Source organism: Ilyonectria robusta (assembly GCF_021365365.1).
Source record: "Ilyonectria robusta strain PMI_751 chromosome Unknown BGZ61scaffold_23, whole genome shotgun sequence".
In the NCBI taxonomy this organism is placed as follows: Eukaryota; Fungi; Ascomycota; class Sordariomycetes; order Hypocreales; family Nectriaceae; genus Ilyonectria; species Ilyonectria robusta.
Genome location: NW_025764457.1, coordinates 736,797 through 755,132, shown reverse-complemented (window position 1 = coordinate 755,132; position 18,336 = coordinate 736,797). Strand labels below are relative to the sequence as shown.

The 18,336-nt window shown below is 53.1% G+C and overlaps 1 protein-coding gene across 1 annotated transcript in view; it reads right to left on the bottom strand.

Moving 5' to 3' along the window:
- Positions 1-689: 689 nt before the first annotated feature.
- The window catches only part of BGZ61DRAFT_592111 (uncharacterized protein), a gene marked incomplete at its 5' end in the record, with an annotated part of 30,331 nt that continues 12,684 nt past the window's right edge, over positions 690-18,336 (bottom strand). The window contains 2 exons of the mRNA XM_046256713.1: positions 690-10,130; positions 10,182-18,323. Of these exons, the coding sequence (XP_046099086.1) occupies positions 778-10,130; positions 10,182-18,323 (17,495 nt within the window). The 3' untranslated portion in view covers positions 690-777. The remainder of the gene's footprint in view (positions 10,131-10,181; positions 18,324-18,336) is intronic.

Sequence of the window (18,336 nt, the reverse complement as noted above, 5' to 3'; positions counted from 1 at the left end):
GCCATAGCAGCTCCAGCGCCTCAGGCCGCCAGCAGCTACAGTGGCTACAGCGCCTCATGCCTCCAGCATCTACAGCGCCCCTCTAGCAGTTACAGCAGGTATAGCGCCTCAGGCCTCCAGCAGCTATAGCACTTTAAGCCTCTAGTAGCTATAGCAGCTGCATTCGTTATAGTACTCTAAGCTTCTAGCTGCTATAGCTATAAGAAGCTTAGAGTGCTGCGGCTGTTAGAAGCTTAAGGTACTGTAGCTGCTGGAAGCTTGGGGCACTGTAGCCACTGTGGCTGCTGGGAGCTTGGGGCGCTGTAGCCGCTGTAGCTGCTGGGAGCTTGGGGCGCTGTAGCCGCTGGAAGCTTAGAGTGCTGTGGCTTGCGCAGACATAAAGTAGGAACTTACATAACGAATCTTGCACCCCAGCGGTACAACAATTCATGTGGTCTTATTTGCACTGCCGACGGTGTAGGTATGGCTCGCCGATGTCTTATTTCTTAGTAACATGCAAATTCAGCGAGTTTGTGACCCCCAAAGAGCCGGGTAGAAACCGTGTTGGCTGTCTCGTACCCTGCGAAAATAGCACGGGAAGCATGGATTGGAATGGGTTTCCGTCGCATGAAGCGTGAAGCGGCAATGAAGCGCGAAAAAAGAAGGATATTCTTGATAACGGGATATACAACATCTAATCAATAATAATACTAAGTTAGGCACCGAAGAAGAAAGAGAGAAATAGCGGTGTAAGATGCGTTCAAGCTCGACTGACAAAACAAACAAAATGGCTGCAGACTACACCGGCAAATCTATGTCATCCAAACACGAGTGTAGGGGGACCTCTGAACAACTGGCCAGCCTATCCATGATCGTAACAAGGCAATATATCATCTTCTCCCCCGTCTCTGCGGATAATATAGCCGTGTTGGCGGCGAGTGTGAAATGGAGACGATCCACGTAAGGATAGGATACCATACTTAGGCTCCGTGGGACTGCGTGGTGGTCTTCAAAGAACTCCACTCGGGCTGCAGCTTGTGAAAACCCAAATTCAGGGTGCTCTTCGATGTTCTGGTGTTGAATGATTGTGTCAAACATCGAATTTGCTGGCCAGTCGGTGCAGTTGTCTATGATGTCTCTGAAGCCCATCGAATCTGATTCTCCGATATCGAGGAATTGATCTTGAACAGAGAGTAGTAGCTCAGTGGGCGTTCGAATAGTCGCAAGGTTGACCCGAACAGGTACAACGTTGAGGGTTGGTCCGATAATCTCCTCGATTCCATCAATGGCAGAATTGCGACCGGAAACCGTGTGGCCGTACACAATGTCCTGCGCTTTGGTGATGTGGGATAAAAGTACAGCCCATGCAGCACTGACCAGAGTGGCAGTAGTGATTTTTCCGGGAAGATGCGGCAGGGGTTTGTCTACATCAACCACGACGCGCTTTGGCTGAGAGTCGGGAATGGTGCCCTGCGGGAGCAAGTTGGACTCAATTTTATGAAGAGAGGACCCTTGCAAGACCTTCCTCCAGTGTTCCATTGCCTTGGGCCGTTGGCGAGCAGAATAAGAGAGGAATGTGTGGAAGCCCGGAGCAGAAGACAGCTCCATCTTGTTGTAGCTGTCGAGGAGCGACTGGATGATGCTAGGAAAGCAAACACCGTCGTACTGGGCATGCGATAGACGGAAGATCAATCGGATACCTTGGGCCTTGTGTCTGAGAAGCACGAATTCGATCGGCGGTTCGTTTGGCGAAAGGTTACTCCTCTCCCTGAGACAAAAGTCGTTGGAGGCCTTGACGAGATCGTCGTCCACATCTTGGATGCGAAGAGGTAGGTCGAGATAATGAGGAATGACCAGCCAATACTTTCCTAAAAGAGACGGAAAAGTTGCGCGGAGGATAGGAAGCCTCTCGAGGAGTGCAATACAGCCTGCCTTGAAGCGGGGAATATCCAAGTCCGCTCCAAGATCAAGGAAGAAATAGTTGGCAAACTGTTCGTTCCTGACGGCATCAGCCACGCCCAACGCCTGGGCATTGGTAAGGGGAAAGATGTCGGCGACTGCCCTAGAGTGCATGTCAATAGCGGCGGAGGAGTCAAGCTCCTCGAGGAGAGCTGCCTTGGTGACGGGGTCGATGAGCTCAACCTCTTCAACCTCTTCCATCTGCGTAGCGGTGGTTGGGAGACGAGCCAAGTCTTCGAGTGTGTCGCGTCGGAAAACATCTGCTACCGCTAGAGCGATACCGACCTTTCGGGCCTCACCGACGACCTTCATTGCCGTGATGGAGTTGCCGCCAAGTTGGAAGAAACTGTCATCCAGACCAATAGTAGCCGGCTCAATTTCCAGCACTTGGCCCCAGATCCTCTGCATCTGCCGTTCCGCCTCGGAAGTTGGTGGCCGGACCACGCCTCGTCCTATCGTCCGCGTTTGGATGCTCTCTGCGAGGACCCGGCGGTCGACCTTCCCGTTGGCGTTAACCGGAAGCTTCTCTAGGACCGTAATGATCTGAGGAATCATGTAAGACGGCAGTTGCGCACGCAGCATGTCGAGCAGCTGGCCTCGAATCTTCTGCTTCAGCTGCTGCCGCATAGGCTGACTGCTGAACGAATGCGATGGCCGGCCTTGATGATCATCAGGGAATTGGAAAAGCACCCTGCTTTCTCCATTGACTGGTTCGTAGACGTGGAAGACGGCGTCTAGACCGCCACGCTGTGAATGTTGTCGAGCCCAGCTGAGTTCGCAGCGGTAACCTGCCTGATGCGCGATCTCTGCCAGTTCGACCGCGGAAAGTGAAGGGCAATTTTGAGCCTTTTGGCGGACGGAAAAGAGCCAGTTACGGTTGTTAGAGGTCTTGTCTGCTGCGTTGCTGAGTGAATCCACAATGTGTCGCTCGACGATGGATTTGCTGTGAGGGATGTTGCTGACTGCCACGACAGACGAAGAGCTGGCAGCATCCTGTAGAAGTTGCAGCAGGGACTGGTGATCCAGCCTACGCTCCATGAAGTCCATCCATTTGTCACTGTCGATGCCGTGAATTTGCCGCTTAGTGTCTTGACTCTTGATGTACACGACGGCGGCGTAGCGGTAGCAGCTCAGCTCGTTGGTGGCCTTCATTCGCTTCGGCAGGATCTCGACATGCTCAACGAGGTCAGGCAGGTTAGTTTTCAAGACGATAAAAAACCCTGGGTCAACGAGCAACTCGAGCTCAGTCTCTTCCATCTCTGCAACCCTCCGTTGAATGCTTTCCTTGCTTGCCTTGTCTCCCAAAAGGTGCAGCTCTTTGGTGACGAGGAACTCCCGGTAAAGTGCCTGGGATCGCATATCGCCAAAGAAGATTGTCTTGACGCCCTGGACTTGGGCGAGGTCTTCCACGGCTCTGAAGAGGTATTCTTGGCTCGGGAAGTATTGAGCAACCGAGTTGATAACCACCAGGTTGGGAGACAGCGGTCCGGGTAGTTGCGTCACATCTGCGGCTGTTCCCTTGTGTACGTGAACCTTTCCAGCCAAGCTGGAGATTGAGTTCGCGGTCTTCATGACGAAATCAACTGCTCGCTGGGACGGTTCGAGGCCAACGTAACTCTCCAGTCCTTTGGTCAGGTTGAAGAGGATCATACCGGAGCCTGTGCCGACCTCCAGAACGTTGCCAGCCGGTCCTCCATTGAGAATAGTCTCAATGCCATCGTCCAACCATTCATTCATCTCTCCCTTGTCGATCTCAGTTCCGTCGTACATAGAGGTCCATGCGATGAAGTCCCTTCCAATCGTCTCGGTTTGCATGTCATCGATGGCATCGTACTTGTCGTCATCGAACAGCTCTCTCCACACTTCAACGTGTTCCAATTCATTTTCACCTTCCACTTCTTCTTCGTCTCCCTGGTTCTGGAGTGCAGCTTGATGTTCGTAAATCTGCCCCACTGCAACGAAGCCAACAAGTTGGGCGTCTCGATCAGGCTCTTGCTGCAACAACGCAACAGCATCATTGACAGCCTCGTGGCTACGGAGGACGTGCTCGACCTCACCCAATTCAATACGGTTGCCACGGATCTTGATTTGACCGTCCATTCGCCCGAAACATTCCAGTTGACCATCTAGTGGTCGATAACGGACGTAATCTCCGGTTCGATAGGCTCGGACTGACAGCTTCCCATCAAGCTTAATCGAGACAAATCGGCCAAACTCGCGTTGAGCGTCGGTATATCCCCTCGCCAGACCATCGCCGGTCACAACAAGCTCTCCGACTACGCCAAGGGGCACGAGGCGTTGGTGCGGATCCATCACATAGGCCCCTGAGTTGGTGAGAGCTCGGCCAATTGGGACGCCGTTGGTAAACGTCTCACCCTTCTCAATGGGGTAGATGGTGCTTGCAACGGAGTTTTCGGTCGGCCCGTACGCGTTGATGATATTGCCCTTTACAAGACTCTGCGCTGTGACTATGTCCTGAGGATCAAGCCGGTCTCCGCCAACGTACAGGGTCTCAAGCATGCCGATAGTGACGGGGGAGTCAAGTAGGCACTGCTTGAGCAAAGCTGGCGTGAACAGGGCGACTTGGACTGCGTTTTGAGTGAAGGAATTTGCTAGGGCACTGTAGTCCAAAACAGTCATAGAGTCGATGCAGACTAGGGTGCCACCATTCAATAGAGCTGCAAAAATCTCCCACGTTGATGCGTCGAAGGCGACATTGGCGATGTGGCCTATGGTTGGAGTCTCAGGGAGGTGCTGTGACATGTTGCTGTCCTTGACTAGGCGCACAATGCCACGATGCTCAACCATAACTCCTTTCGGCTGACCTGTAGATCCTGAGGTGAAGAGAACGTAGGCGAGGCTTGTAGGCGATGGAGCCGGAGACATGGGCGTGTTATGTACCTGGTTGTCGAGAGTATCTGAAATTGAGACAAACTCGACATCATCTAGGTCGATAACAGGAGGCTGCACAGCGTCTCCGAGCAAGACGAGACTATGGCCTTCCATTGACGATAGAACTCTCTCCAGCCGAACCTTGGGAATATTGACATCGAAAGGCAAGTAAGCCAGGTTGGCCTTGAGAATGCCCAAGAAGGCAACAACGGTTTGACATGATCGGCTGGCAAGGACGCCAACTAAAGTTCCGGTAGCTAGAGCACGTCTTGCTAACCAGCGAGCAAGGTGATCGGATCGCTCATCTAGCTCACTGTATGTGAACTGGACAGATGAGTTTTTGACAGCCACCCGGTCGGGATGGGTAGAAACCTCCTTGCGGAAAACGTCGACGATGCTTGATTCTCGAGGATATTCTGTCTTTTCGACCTGAATTAGGCCCATCTCGTCCAGGGTTGAGAAATTATCGCTCGTCAGTAGTGATAGTGAGGAAATGGCTGTCTTGGGCTCCCGGATACCCTGCTCCAGAACCGTACGGAAGACGGAAAGCATGTTGCTGATAGTTTGGCTGCTGTAGAGGTCTGTAAGGAAGATAACCTGGCCTCGGAGGCTGCGTTCTTCCTGGAAGAAGTGAAACTCAAGATCGAATCGTGAGGTCGTTGCTATGGGCATGAGCTGTGTCTGAAGTCCCTCGAGCTCGAATTCCCCAAGACCGATTTGGGAGTTGAGCGAAAAGACCATCTGCACCAGCGGGTGCCGTGAGAGGTCACGGTCTATGTGTAGCTGGGCAACGACATCCTCGAACGGAACGTCCTGGTTGGCAAAAGACGCGATGGTGGTGGCTTGGACCTGCTTGACTAGCTCTTCGAAGGATTCTTCCTCGACCTTGATTCGAAGGCATTGCAAGTTGACAAAGAAGCCGACCATATCTCGGACCTCCCAGCGATTGCGGTTCGCATTGGGCATACCGATTGTCGCGTCAATTGCCCCGGTCAAACGGAAATGCGTCGCTCTGAAGGCTGCGAGAAGCACAACGAAGGGAGTTACCGCCCGTTCCCTGCAAAAGGTTTGAAGGTCATTGAACAAGGAGCCGTAAATGACGAGCTGTTGCGCATCTGCCTTTCCAGACGAGACAGCTGGTCGGGGCTTGTCGCAAAACAGTTCTGCTGGGCGACTTGTCTGCAGCTCCGAAACCCAGTAGTCTAACTGTCGTTGATGCTCCCTAGCCTGGTCTGGCTGTCGTTGCCAAGCAGAGAAATCTTGGTATTGAATAGGCAAGGGGGACAGCTTTGATAGAGGATCCTCGCCACGAAGGGTGGCCGAATAGAACGTGGCCAATTCTTTCTGGAGGATATCCACAGACCAGCCATCGGAGATGATGTGATGCATAACCATAGACAAGACATGCTCGTCCTCACTCACACGGTACAGTGTGATTTTCCATCCTGGCTCGGTGCGTAGGTCAAATGGAGTCGACTGGTCACGATGAAGTGCACGAGCTAGAACTTCCTCATCGCCTGGAGGAATATTGACCACATTCAGTTCCTTGTGTCGGAAGGGCTGGACTTCCTGCAAGCTAAGGCCGCCTTCCGTCGAAAAGACGGTTCTCAGGGTGTCGTGACGATTTTCTAGTGCGAGCAGTGCGCTGTTGAGTGCGTCGAGACGAAGTGGCCCTTGAAGTCGGATTGCTGTGGGCATCAGATACCCTGTGGAGTCGGGGTACAACTGATCCAAGAACCAGAGACGCCCTTGAGCAAAAGACTGTTCAACTGGGCCAGTCTTCTCAGTTCGTACAATGTTGCCGCCGACTTGCTCCGTGAGAGATACCCCTGGGCTAGCCATATCTTGCAACTTGGGATAGCGGAAGACATCTGCTATGAGGAGCTGGAAGTCAAGCTTACGAGCCTCTCCCACAACCTTCATGGCAGCAATGGAATTTCCGCCCAGTTGGAAGAAGTTGTCGTCTAGTCCGATCTCGACTGGATCCATGTTGAGGACGTTGGCCCAGATGCTCTGCAGTTGCCGCTCTTGCTCTGATGTCGGTTGACGTATCACTTCTCGTCTGGTCGTCCGGGATTGAGCCATGGCTGCGAGAGCTCGACGGTCAACCTTTCCGTTGGCGTTGACTGGCATCTTATCTAGGATGGTGATGCTTAGAGGACTCATGTAGGATGGGAGATGTGTCTGGAACGCCTCGTACAGCTGGTCTCGGATTGTTTGCTCCATATGTTGTGAAGACTGCTCATCAGAAACCTCTGTATGTTTGTTTCCGTCGTCGAGTTGTTGAGTTCCATCTCCAATCTCACGAAGTGTGATGAAGCCAAAAATCTCGGCCTCTCGGTCGTCCTCCTGTTGCAACACCGCAACACCATCATTGACCGAGTCGTGGCTGAGGAGAACGTGCTCAACCTCTCCAAGCTCCACACGCTGACCTCGGATCTTGACCTGCCCGTCCATTCGGCCGAAACACTCAAGCTGGCCATCAGATCGATACCGGGCGTAGTCACCCGTTCTGTACGCCTGAACTTTCTCACCACCAATCGTCACAGTGATGAATCGGTTAATGTTTCTTTCAGGATCGGTGTAGCCCCTCGCAAGACCAGCTCCAGTTACGACAAGCTCTCCAACAACGCCGAGTGGTACAAGACGCATCTGAGAATCCATGACGTAGGCACCTGAGTTGCTGATCGCTCGGCCAATGGGCACGCCATTTGCGCAAGCATCCTCGTCAGGGACCACGTAAAAGGTACTGAAAGCTGTATTTTCAGTCGGACCATAGACGTTGGCGATCGTTCCTGTCATATGCTTCCTCGCTGCGAATATATCTTGTGCATCAACTCTCTCACCACCCACAAGTAAGAATTGTAGGGCATGCAGAATATCGGGGCATTCCTGGAGATATTGTTTGAGTAGGGCTGGGGTGAGAAAGAGAGATTGAATCATCTCTCGGGCGAACAACTCGCTAAGAGCCGCATGGTCCAAAACAACCATGTTGTCGACACAGACGAGTGTCCCCCCGTTCAGCAGAGTCGAGTAAATCTCCCAAGTGGAGGCGTCGAAGGCCAGATTGGATAAATGTGCCATGGTAGCAGCCTCTGGAACATGCTGGACGACGTCACTCTGCTTCATCAGACGGAGGACGTTGCCATGTTCCGCCATGACTCCCTTTGGTTGACCTGTGGAGCCAGATGTGAACATGATATAAGCGAGGCTGCTAGCCGAAGGTGGCGATAAGGCAAGGTTGCTGGGAGGTTCGTGTCGAAGAGTGGTGGCGATAGGAACAAACTCGACGTCCTTGAGCCTGACGATGGGCGGTTGAACATCAGACCCAACGAGGACCAACTTGTCTGAATCTATAGACGACAACATGGCCTCAAACCGCCCAGAGGGGATCTTTATATCGAATGGCAAGTAAGCCAAGTTGGCCTTGAGAATTCCGAGCAAGGCTACAATAGCTTCACAGGATCGACCAGCAAACACGCCAACCGGCGTTTCGGGAGACAGAGACTTCGTTGTCAGCCAGTAAGCAGTCCGGTTAGACTGCTCATCTAGCTGTGCATATGTCAGCTGCGTCAGGGAGTCTTTGACAGCGATCCTATCGGAGCAAATGGAGACTTGTTCGTGGAAAACATCGATGATGCTCGACTCCCTCGGATAATCGGTCTCATGGAGCTTGATAAGACCCAGCTCATCAAGTGCAGAATAGTCGTGATCGCCGATGAGAGGTAAGGCCGAGATCGCTGCTTTGGGTTCCTGTAGTGCTCGTTGAAGCACGCTGTGGAACACTGAACGCATGTTGCTGATTGTCGCCGAGTTGAAGAGATCTGTGGAGAAGATGAACTGTCCACGGAACCCGTGGTCTTCCTGGACGAAGTGGACCTCAAGATCGAAGCGCGAGGTGATTCCTATTCCCATGGGTTCCGCTTCCAAGCCTTCCAAAGCGAATTCAGCGACAGTCTCTTGGGAATGAAGAGCGAAAATAGCTTGGACAAGCGGGTTTCGAGATAAATCTCGAGGCTTCTGGAGCTTGGTCACGATATCCTCAAATGGGACGTCCTGGTTGGCGAAGGACTCGGCTGTAGTTGTGTGAACATGGTGGACCAGATCCTCAAACGACTCGTTGTCCTGATCGACCTTGAGTCGAAGACACTGCATGTTGACAAAGAATCCGATGAGATCCTTGACTTCCCAACGGTTTCGGTTGGCATTTGCGGTACCAATTGTGGCATCTGTGGCACCTGTGAGTCGATAATGTGTGGCCCTGAACGCTGCAAGCAACACGACGAAGGGCGTGACTTCATGCTTCCTGCAGAATTCCTGCAGAGTATTGTAGATTGAGCCCTCGATTTTCAGTTCCTGGATGTCGGCTTGTCCGGACATAGTAGCCGGTCGAGGCTTATCGCAGAAGAACTCAGCAGGTCGACTTGTTTGCAATTGTGTCGTCCAGTAATCTAGTTGTCGCCGATGCTCGGCTGCCTGCTCAGGGTGCCTTTGCCACGTTGAATAGTCGCGATACTGGATTGGGAGAGGTTCAAGCTGCGCTTCCTGGCCTCGGATCGCGGCCGAATAGAACTCGGCCAGCTCTTTGCGAAGGATGTCAATGGACCAGCCATCGGAAATGATGTGATGCATCACGATAGAGAGTACATGGTGGTCCTTTGACAATCGGTAAAGCGAGACTCTCCAAGATGCTTCAGAAGCTAGGTCAAATGGAGTTGTCTGGTCCTTCTGCAACACTTGTTCGAGAGCGGCCTCCACGTCAGCGGATGGGAGTTCGATAACCTTCAGCTGCTTCTTCTGGAACGGCATGATTTCCTGGACGTTGGTGTTATTAATCGACAGGAACTTTGTTCGTAGCGTTTCATGCCGATTTTCCAGAGACAATAGTGCCGTGTTTAGAGCGTCAAGTTGGATCGGTCCTCGAAGCCTGATTGACCAAGGCACGAGATACCAGGTCGAGCCGGGGAACAGCTGATCTAAGAACCATAGCCGGCCTTGGGCAAAAGATTGCTCAACATGACCAGACAGCTCTGAGTGTGGGATGTCTTTGGCACTGGCATGCAAGATAATGTCCTGACTGGCTAAGCTGTGTAGCCTGCGATGTTTGAAGATGTCGGCCACCTGTAAGTCAAGCCCAGCTTTTCGAGCCTTGCCAACCACCTTCATTGCGGCAATCGAGTCTCCTCCAAGCCGGAAGAAGCTGTCATCTAGTCCAATGCTTGATGGGGCAATATTAAGCACATCGGCCCAGATGCTCTGCATCTTCTGCTCGATCTGCGTCGTTGGCTGCCTCTTCATCCCTTGTGCCGCGGTCCGCAGCTCGCCAAGCTGTTGAGCAGAGAATGACGCACCAATCTCACGCAAGCGCCGACGGTCTGTCTTTCCAGTAGGAGACAAAGGCAGTGACTGCATGGCGAAGAAGATGGTAGGGATCATGTAGGCTGGCAGATGCTCGGTGAGCTTATCCTCAATCTCTGCAGAGATAGACAGGACCCTAGCTTCCGTAGTCTCAGAGTCATCGCCGTGAATCTGCAAGAAGGCTGCGAGCTCTGGGCTTGCATTTTCCCCTTGTGCGACGATGACCTCAACTGTAACTTGGGCGGCGTTGGGTATGTATTCCTGTACCCAATGCTGAACCTCTCCAAGCTCGACTCGCTGTCCGCGGATCTTCACTTGGGCGTCATTTCGGCCGAGGTAGGTTAAGCTCCCATCCTCGTTTTGTCTGACCAAATCGCCGGTCTTGTACAGTCTACCGCGACGGCCAGGGTGACCAGGGGTACCACGCAGCAAGAATACCGGGTCTTCGATGAAAGTGGCCGCCATCTTCTCCGGGTTGTTGAGATAGCCGCGGCCTACCAGCGGCCCCTCAAGCAGCAGCTCACCAACGTATCCAGGAGGCATCAGTACATTGTGGTTTGTTGAGCTGACGACCCAAGTTACCACTCCGGCTCCCCTTCCGATGTTTACGATCTCTTCGGGCGTGGAAGCAAAGTCATTGATGACAGTCGCTGAAGTACACTCACTAGGAGCGTACATGTTGCGAACCCGCACCTTGTCCCACCAAGGAATCACATCCTTAGTATGTAGAGCCTCTCCACTAAAGGTGATTTCCTTGAGTGTAGGAATGTCCTCTGGAGACAGAAGCTGAGCAACCGAGCGTGTGAGAGTGATGGCATTGGCTCGGAGAGATGTAATGCTCTTCGCCAAGTCGTTCTTCCGCCCTTGCTCACTTGGGACGCAAAGGCAACCTCCCGCCGCCAGGGTGTTGAAAAAGTCGCAAACCGAGACATCGAACGCATAGGAAGCAAAGTCATAGACTCTAGAATTGGGTGTCAAGCCGAATCCAGAGCCCTGGTGTCGCAACGCCGAAGTACAATTCACGTGAGTGAGGGCGGCTCCCTTTGGCGTGCCTGTCGTGCCTGACGTGAAGATGACATACGCGATGGATTCCGCGCTGGGGGCGGAAAAGTATTCAGTAGTTCTTTCACCAAGTGCTTCAAAGAAGCTTGAGTTGACGGTGACTACTTCGCGAACGAGGCGTGAGCTCAGAGCCTGGTTGTCGACGGAAGAGAGCACAAGTGTTGCTTTGGCTTGTTGAATAATAGACTGGAGTCGTTGCTCAGGCTGTGACGGGTCGAGCATAAGGAAGCCTCCTCTAGCCTTGAGGACAGCAAGCATTGAAACAGGTGTCCACATTGACTTCTCAAAGCACAGAGGGATTATCATATCCGGGCCGACACCAAGGTCAATGAGACGACGTGCCAGGCCTGCAGCGAGCCAGTCGAGCTGGCCATATGTCAAGTCTCCATCCCATGCGCAGATGGCGGGCGAATCGGGCTGGCTCTGTACGCGTGCCTCGATGATCTCATGAACGCATCGGTCGATAGATTCGGGGACGTCCTTGTTCCAGTCCCATATGGTCTTTGTATCTTCTGCAGTGGCCATCTGGATCTCCGACAAAGCCTGATCGGTATCAGCTTCTACGAGCTGCTGCATCATGAATTCAAGACGTTTCAGCAAATTTTGTACCACCCATGGCTCGATAGTCCTCGCGTCAAAGGTGGCCTTGGCCGTGATGTCTCCAGATCCGAGTTGCACTTCCAGCATAAGAGGATACGTGTTGATACCTTGCTGTTGGCTGTCGTCTCGCCACCTTCCAAGAACGCTATCTGCACTTCCGAGTTCACTCTGTGGCTGAACAACGAGCAGTGTTTGGAACGCACATGCTTGCTTTGCTCCGGGGCAGGACTTGGAAATCCGCTGTAAGCCAGTCTGCTCGAAGCGGATCATTTCGGTCGCCTGCTTTTGCACCGACGTGAGATACTCGGAAATAGTGCTCTCACTGGCCAAGTTAATGCGGACAGGGACAGTTGCGATTGTCGGTCCAGCCATTGTCTCAATACCAACGACTGGAGCATTGCGTCCGGAGACAGTGACACCAAAGACAACATCCTTGGAATGCGTCATCTGGCCGGCAATCAAGGCCCAGGCGGCGCGCACCAGTGTCGATGTTGTGATGTTAATAGAGGCTTGTTGTGGTTTGGGGAACTGGTGCTTAATAACTGTGCTCGCGATTGACTGATGAACAGATGGGAGAGCCGGGAACGGCACGGATTCGCAGCCAGAGAGGACGCTTCGCCAGTATTCCATCATTCGGTCTTCGGTTTGTTGACTGAGATAGTTCATGAAGGACTGGAACTGAAGCCCTGGCTCGACAGACTCGCCGCGATATAGTCGATCGACAATACCAAAGACATGAGGGAGAAACCAACCGTCATAGAGTGCGTGGTGGATCGTCCAAACAAACCATGGAGTGCCTTCATCGCCTCGAGCCAACGCGTAACGTGTGAGGCGTTGACCTGCACCCATGACTTGTTTTCGGTCTGACCTGAGGTAGTCATCTACATTGGCGGCATCGATCCAGTTGGTGTCTTCATCCACCACGACCTGTGCGAAGCCGACAGTATTGTGGTGGATAATTCTCGTGCGTAGAATGGCCATCGAACGAGAGGCTTGCTCCCAGGCGTTGCGGAACTTCTCTACATCGAGATCCCGCGGCAGTTCTCGGGTTGCCTGCAGCACATAATCTCCAGGCCGCTTAGATGTCAAAGACAGGAGACCTTCCTGGAGGGCAGTGCATGGGTATGCGTCTTGCAGAGTCTGGGGATCTAGTGAATACTGGACCGAGATGTCTTGCAAGAATGAGGCGGTGTTGACGTCCTCGCCTAGAAGAGAAAAGGGTGGAATGTCAACTAAAGCGTCAACTTCAATCTCGGCTCCTTGATTGGCGAGGTCGCGCAGCGATGGGAAACGGAAGATGTCTGCTACTGCGAGCTCAATTCCGAGCCTGCGGGCGTGGCCAACAACCTTCATCGCAGCAAGCGAGTCGCCTCCCAGCTGGAAGAAGCTATCATCCAACCCGATAGTCTTTTGCTGTATGTTGAGGACTTCAGCCCAGACTCTCTGCATCTGCCGCTCTGCTTCAGACGTTGGTTGCGCTGCCACTCCTCGCTCGGCGGTGCGGATCTGAACGCTCTCGGCGAGCATGCGACGATCGACCTTGCCGTTGTCGTTAACCGGCATCTCGTCAAGAAAATGGATCGCCCGGGGTATAGTATATGATGGAAGCTGAGCCCGAAGAGTCTCCTGGAGCTGTTCCCGGAGGTTTTGTCTGATTTGTTGCTTCAGCGGCTGGCTGCTCAAGGACTGCGGCGCGCGACCTTCGTGTGCGTGTGGAAATCTGAACAAAGTCCTGATTCGGCCGTCGACTGGCTCGTAGCGATGGAAGACGGCGTCCAGCCCGCCACGTAGAGCGTGCTGGCGAGCCCAGCTGATTTCGACTCGGAAGCCTGCCTCCTCGGCCAACTCGGCCAAGTCGATGACAGACAAAGAGGGACAGAGTTGTGCTTTTTGACTGACTGAAGCCATCCAATCGCTCGAATCGTCTAGTTTGTCGTTGAGGGCATCGATAACGTGTCTCTCCAAGATTGTCTTGCTGTGAGGGATGTTGCTGATTGCTATAATGGACGACCGGGAGGAACGCTGCAAGTGGCGCAATAGCGATTCCCGATCGAAACCTTGCTCCATGAAGTTGAGCCAGGCGCTGTCATCTACATCGTTGATGACCTGGCGATGTGGCTTGTTTCTCTTGACATGTACGACGGCGGCATAGCGGTAGCAACTCAATTCGTTCGTCGCCTTCATCCTCTTGGGGAGAATCTCGACGTGCTCGACCAAGTCAGGTAACCGAGTGGCCAGGGACGTGAAGAAAGCTGGGTCGACAAGTAGTTCCAGTTCGCCTTGCTTCAGCTCGGCAACCTTTCGCCGGACATCTCCCTTGTCGGCGTTGTGCCCTAGCAGATGCAAGGCACGAGTGACACGGAACTCCTTGTAAAGGGCAAATGACCGCATGTCTCCAAAGAACAGTCTTTCGATACCTGTAAGCTGGAGAAGATCCTGGACAACCTGCAATAAGTAATCCTGGCTAGGGAAGTACTGCGCCACTGAGTTGATAACGGAGAGGGTAGGGGATATTGGGGTGGAAAGTCGAGTGATGTCTACTGCCGTGCCCTTGTGCATACGGACATTCTTTAGGGAAGGGATTGACTTGGCCGTGTTGGTGACGAATGCAACGGCCTTCTCAGAGGGCTCAAGACCGACGTAGCTTTGCAGCCCGTCGGCCAAGTTGAAGAGAATCATGCCGGATCCAGTTCCAATCTCAATGACGTGTCCGGCAGCATCTCCATCCAGGATCGTCGTCATTGTATCGTCGAGCCATTCGTTCATTTCTCCCTTGTCGATATCATTCCCGTCATACATTGATGTCCATCCGACAAAGTCCCTGCCGATCCTTTCTGGATCAACCTTTTCGATAGAGCCATAGGTATCGGTATCGAAGAGGTCCTCCCAGGCGTCAATGCGATCAGTTTGAATAGCATTATCCGGCTCAATGCTCTGCACCGCAGCCTCGATGGTCGTCACAAAAGCGACTATCTGCGCTTCTCGGCCTTCGTCGTGCTGAAGGATGGCGACGGCATCATTGACAGCGGCTTCACTGCGAAGGACATGCTCGATCTCGCCCAACTCCACGCGTTGGCCCCGGATCTTAATTTGGCCATCCATACGACCGAAGAACTCGAGTTGTCCATCTGACGGGCGCTGACGGACAAAGTCACCTGTGCGGTACGCCTTGACATACACATCGTTGATCCTGACTGAAACAAAGCGGTCAACATCGCGGCGAGGGTCGGTATACCCCCGGGCTACTCCATCGCCGGTAACGACAAGCTCTCCAAGAACTCCCAGTGGAACCAGACGCTGTTCCGGGTCCATAACATATGCACCCGAGTTGCTAAGGGCTCGACCAATTGGAATGCCGTTGGTGTATGTCTCCCCGAGAGGTATACAGTATGACGTGCTGAAGCCGGTGTTTTCTGTTGGGCCGTATACGTGGATGATCTTTCCGTGCATAAATCGCCGGGTTGTCAAGACATCCTGTGGGTCGACGTTTTCTCCTCCAAGGTAGAGAGCGTGCAAAGAGCCTAGAATTGTAGGACACTCGGCAAGATATTGCTTGAGTAGAGCTGGAGTCACGAAAACACTCCGGATTTCTTCACGCGCAAAGACGTCCACTAGAGCTTTTTGATCAAGTACAGTCATTGTATCAATACAGGCCATCGTTCCGCCATTGAGTAGGGTAGCGTAGATCTCCCATGTAGAGGCGTCAAAGGCAATATTGGACATATGAGCCATAGTCCCAGTGGTAGGCGAGTGGTGGAGCGTGTTGCTTTGTTTGGCTAGGCGCAGAATGTTGCGATGCTCGATCATAACTCCCTTGGGTTGACCTGTCGAACCGGAGGTGAACATGACATAGGCCAGACTGTTCGGTGAGGGCGAGGATAGGTGAACCTTTTGGACTGGTGTGTCCAGAGCCTTGGCAATGCGAACAAACTCGACATTCTCCAGTGAAGTCGCTGGTTGTGCCTCTGTTCCCAGTAGGATGAGGTTGCAGCCTTTGGCAGAGGACAGGATTGTCTCCAGCCGACGTACTGGAGTCCGGACGTCCAGTGGTAGGTAAGCCAAGTTGGCCTTGAGAATACCGAAGAATGCAATGATTGTCTCACATGAGCGGCTCGCAAATACACCGACAAGCGTACCGGCAGGCAGCGACTGTGCTGCTAACCATTGCGCAAGGGTGTCTGTCTCCTTGTCCAACTGGCTGTATGTCAGCTCCGAGGAATTATCCCTGACAGCCACCTTCTCAGGGCAGACAGCAACTTGGTTTCTGAAGACCTCGACGACACTGGATTCGCGCGGGTAGTCTGTTGTCTCGATTTGGAGCAGGCCGAGGTCGTCGAGGGCGGCATGGTCATCTTCGGTCAACAAGGGCAATAATGCGATAGAAGTCTTAGGTTCAAGAAGACCACCGTCAAGAATCTTGTGGAAAACGGACAACATGCTCTTGATCGTCCCAGCATTGAACAGGTCCTTCGAGAACAGCACTTGGCCTCGAAGACCTTGGTTTTCCGGGAAGAAATGAAACTCCAGATCGAACCGCGAGGTGTCAGGGAGGGGCATTTCCTCGGTCATGACCCCCTCGAGGGTAAGCTTTCCAAGGTCCTTCTGTGAGTGAACAGCAAAGACACTCTGTACAAGTGGATGACGGGATAGATCTCTCTCCTTTTGCAACTTCGAGACAATATCCTCGAAAGGAACGTCCTGGTTTGCAAAAGAAGCAATAGTTACTTCCTGGGCCTGTTGGACCAAGTCGTCGAAAGAGTTGTCATCGTCAATCTTGATTCGGAGACATTGCATGTTGACGAAGAAGCCAATCATGTCCTTGACCTCCCAGCGGCTGCGGGTGGCGTTGGCCGTTCCGACTGTAGCGTCAGTTGCACCGGTGAGGCGGTAATGAGTAACTCTGAATGCAGCTAGAAGGACGTTGAACGGAGTCACAGAGCGTTGTTTGCAGAAGCGTTGGAGTCTGTCGTAGAGCGCTCCCTCGAGCACAAGATCTTCCACGCCAGCGTCACCTGATAACGTGGAAGGGCGAGGCTTATCGCAGAAGAACTCGGCCGGTCGGCTTGTCTGGAGTTGCTCAGTCCAATACTCTAGCTGTTTCTGGTGTTCGGCTAGCTGCTCCGGTTGCCTCTGCCATGTCGAGAAGTGCCGATACTGGATTGGCAAAGGTTGTACTTGAGACAACGGATCCTGGCCCTGGATTGCGGCTGAATAAAAGCTGGATAGTTCCTGACGAAGGATATCAACAGACCAGCCGTCAGAAATAATATGGTGCATGACGATGGATAGCACATGGTTGTCTTGGCCGACGCGGTAGATAGAGACGCGCCATCCCGGCTCCGTCTGTAAATCGAAAGGAGTCGTCTGGTCACGCCGTAATGCGTCCAGCACGTCTGACTCGTGAGAAACTCCAATCACGTTCAAATCCTGTCTCTCGAAAGGTCGGATTTTCTGCAAGTTGGCACCGTCCTCGGATGCAAAGACAGTTCGGAGAGTTTCGTGGCGTTGCTCCAATGCCTGAAGAGCAGCGTGTAATGCATCAAGTTGGATTGGGCCGCGGATTCGTGTTGCAAACGGCATCAGGTACCAGGTCTGGCCTGGATAAAGCTGATCCAAGAACCAAAGACGGCCTTGGGCAAAGGATTGCTGCACGGGTCCGCTCTGTTGGATGTTTGGAATTCCCTGCGACGTGCCATTTGCAGTAGAAGCTACCTGGCTGGCCACCTGTTGCAGTCGACGATGACGGAAAATGTTGGCTGCTGTCAATGAGATGCCGGCTCTGTTGGCCTCGGCCGCAACCTTCATAGCGGCGATAGAGTCACCGCCGAGGTGGAAGAAACTGTCATCCAGTCCAATAGTGGCCGCATCAATGTGGAGGACCTGACCCCAGATCCCTTGCAAGAGATGTTCAACGTGTGTAGTAGGTTGCCGTTTCGGCCCTTGTGCACCAGCCTGCATCTCAGCAAGCTCCTTAGAAGTAAACGAGCTGCCGATTTGGCGTAAAGCCTTGCGGTCCATTTTGCCCGAGGTAGTGCTGGGTAGTTGCTGCATGGAGAAGAAGGCAGTCGGGATCATATAGCTTGGCAGATGCCTGGCCAACTTGTCTTCAACTTCTGCAGTAACGGGAATAACCCTCGCAACAGTATGATTCGACTGATCTGTGGTGTTCTCAATCTGGAGGAAGGCAACTAGTGTAGGGCTCGAGTTTTCGCCTTGGGGGACGATGACTTCAGCGACGACATGCGTTGCCTCTGTCACACATTCTTGCACGCGACACTCAACTTCGCCGAGTTCCACACGCTGTCCGCGGATCTTGACTTGGGCGTCCTTCCGCCCAAGGAAAGTGATTTGTCCGTTTGCGTTGTACATACCCAAGTCGCCGGTCTTGTAGAGTCTGCCATGGCGACCAGGTCGGCCAGGTGCACCCTGAAGCAGCCAAGTTGGATTCTCAACGAAGGCCTCGGACGTGTTGGCTGGATCGTGTAG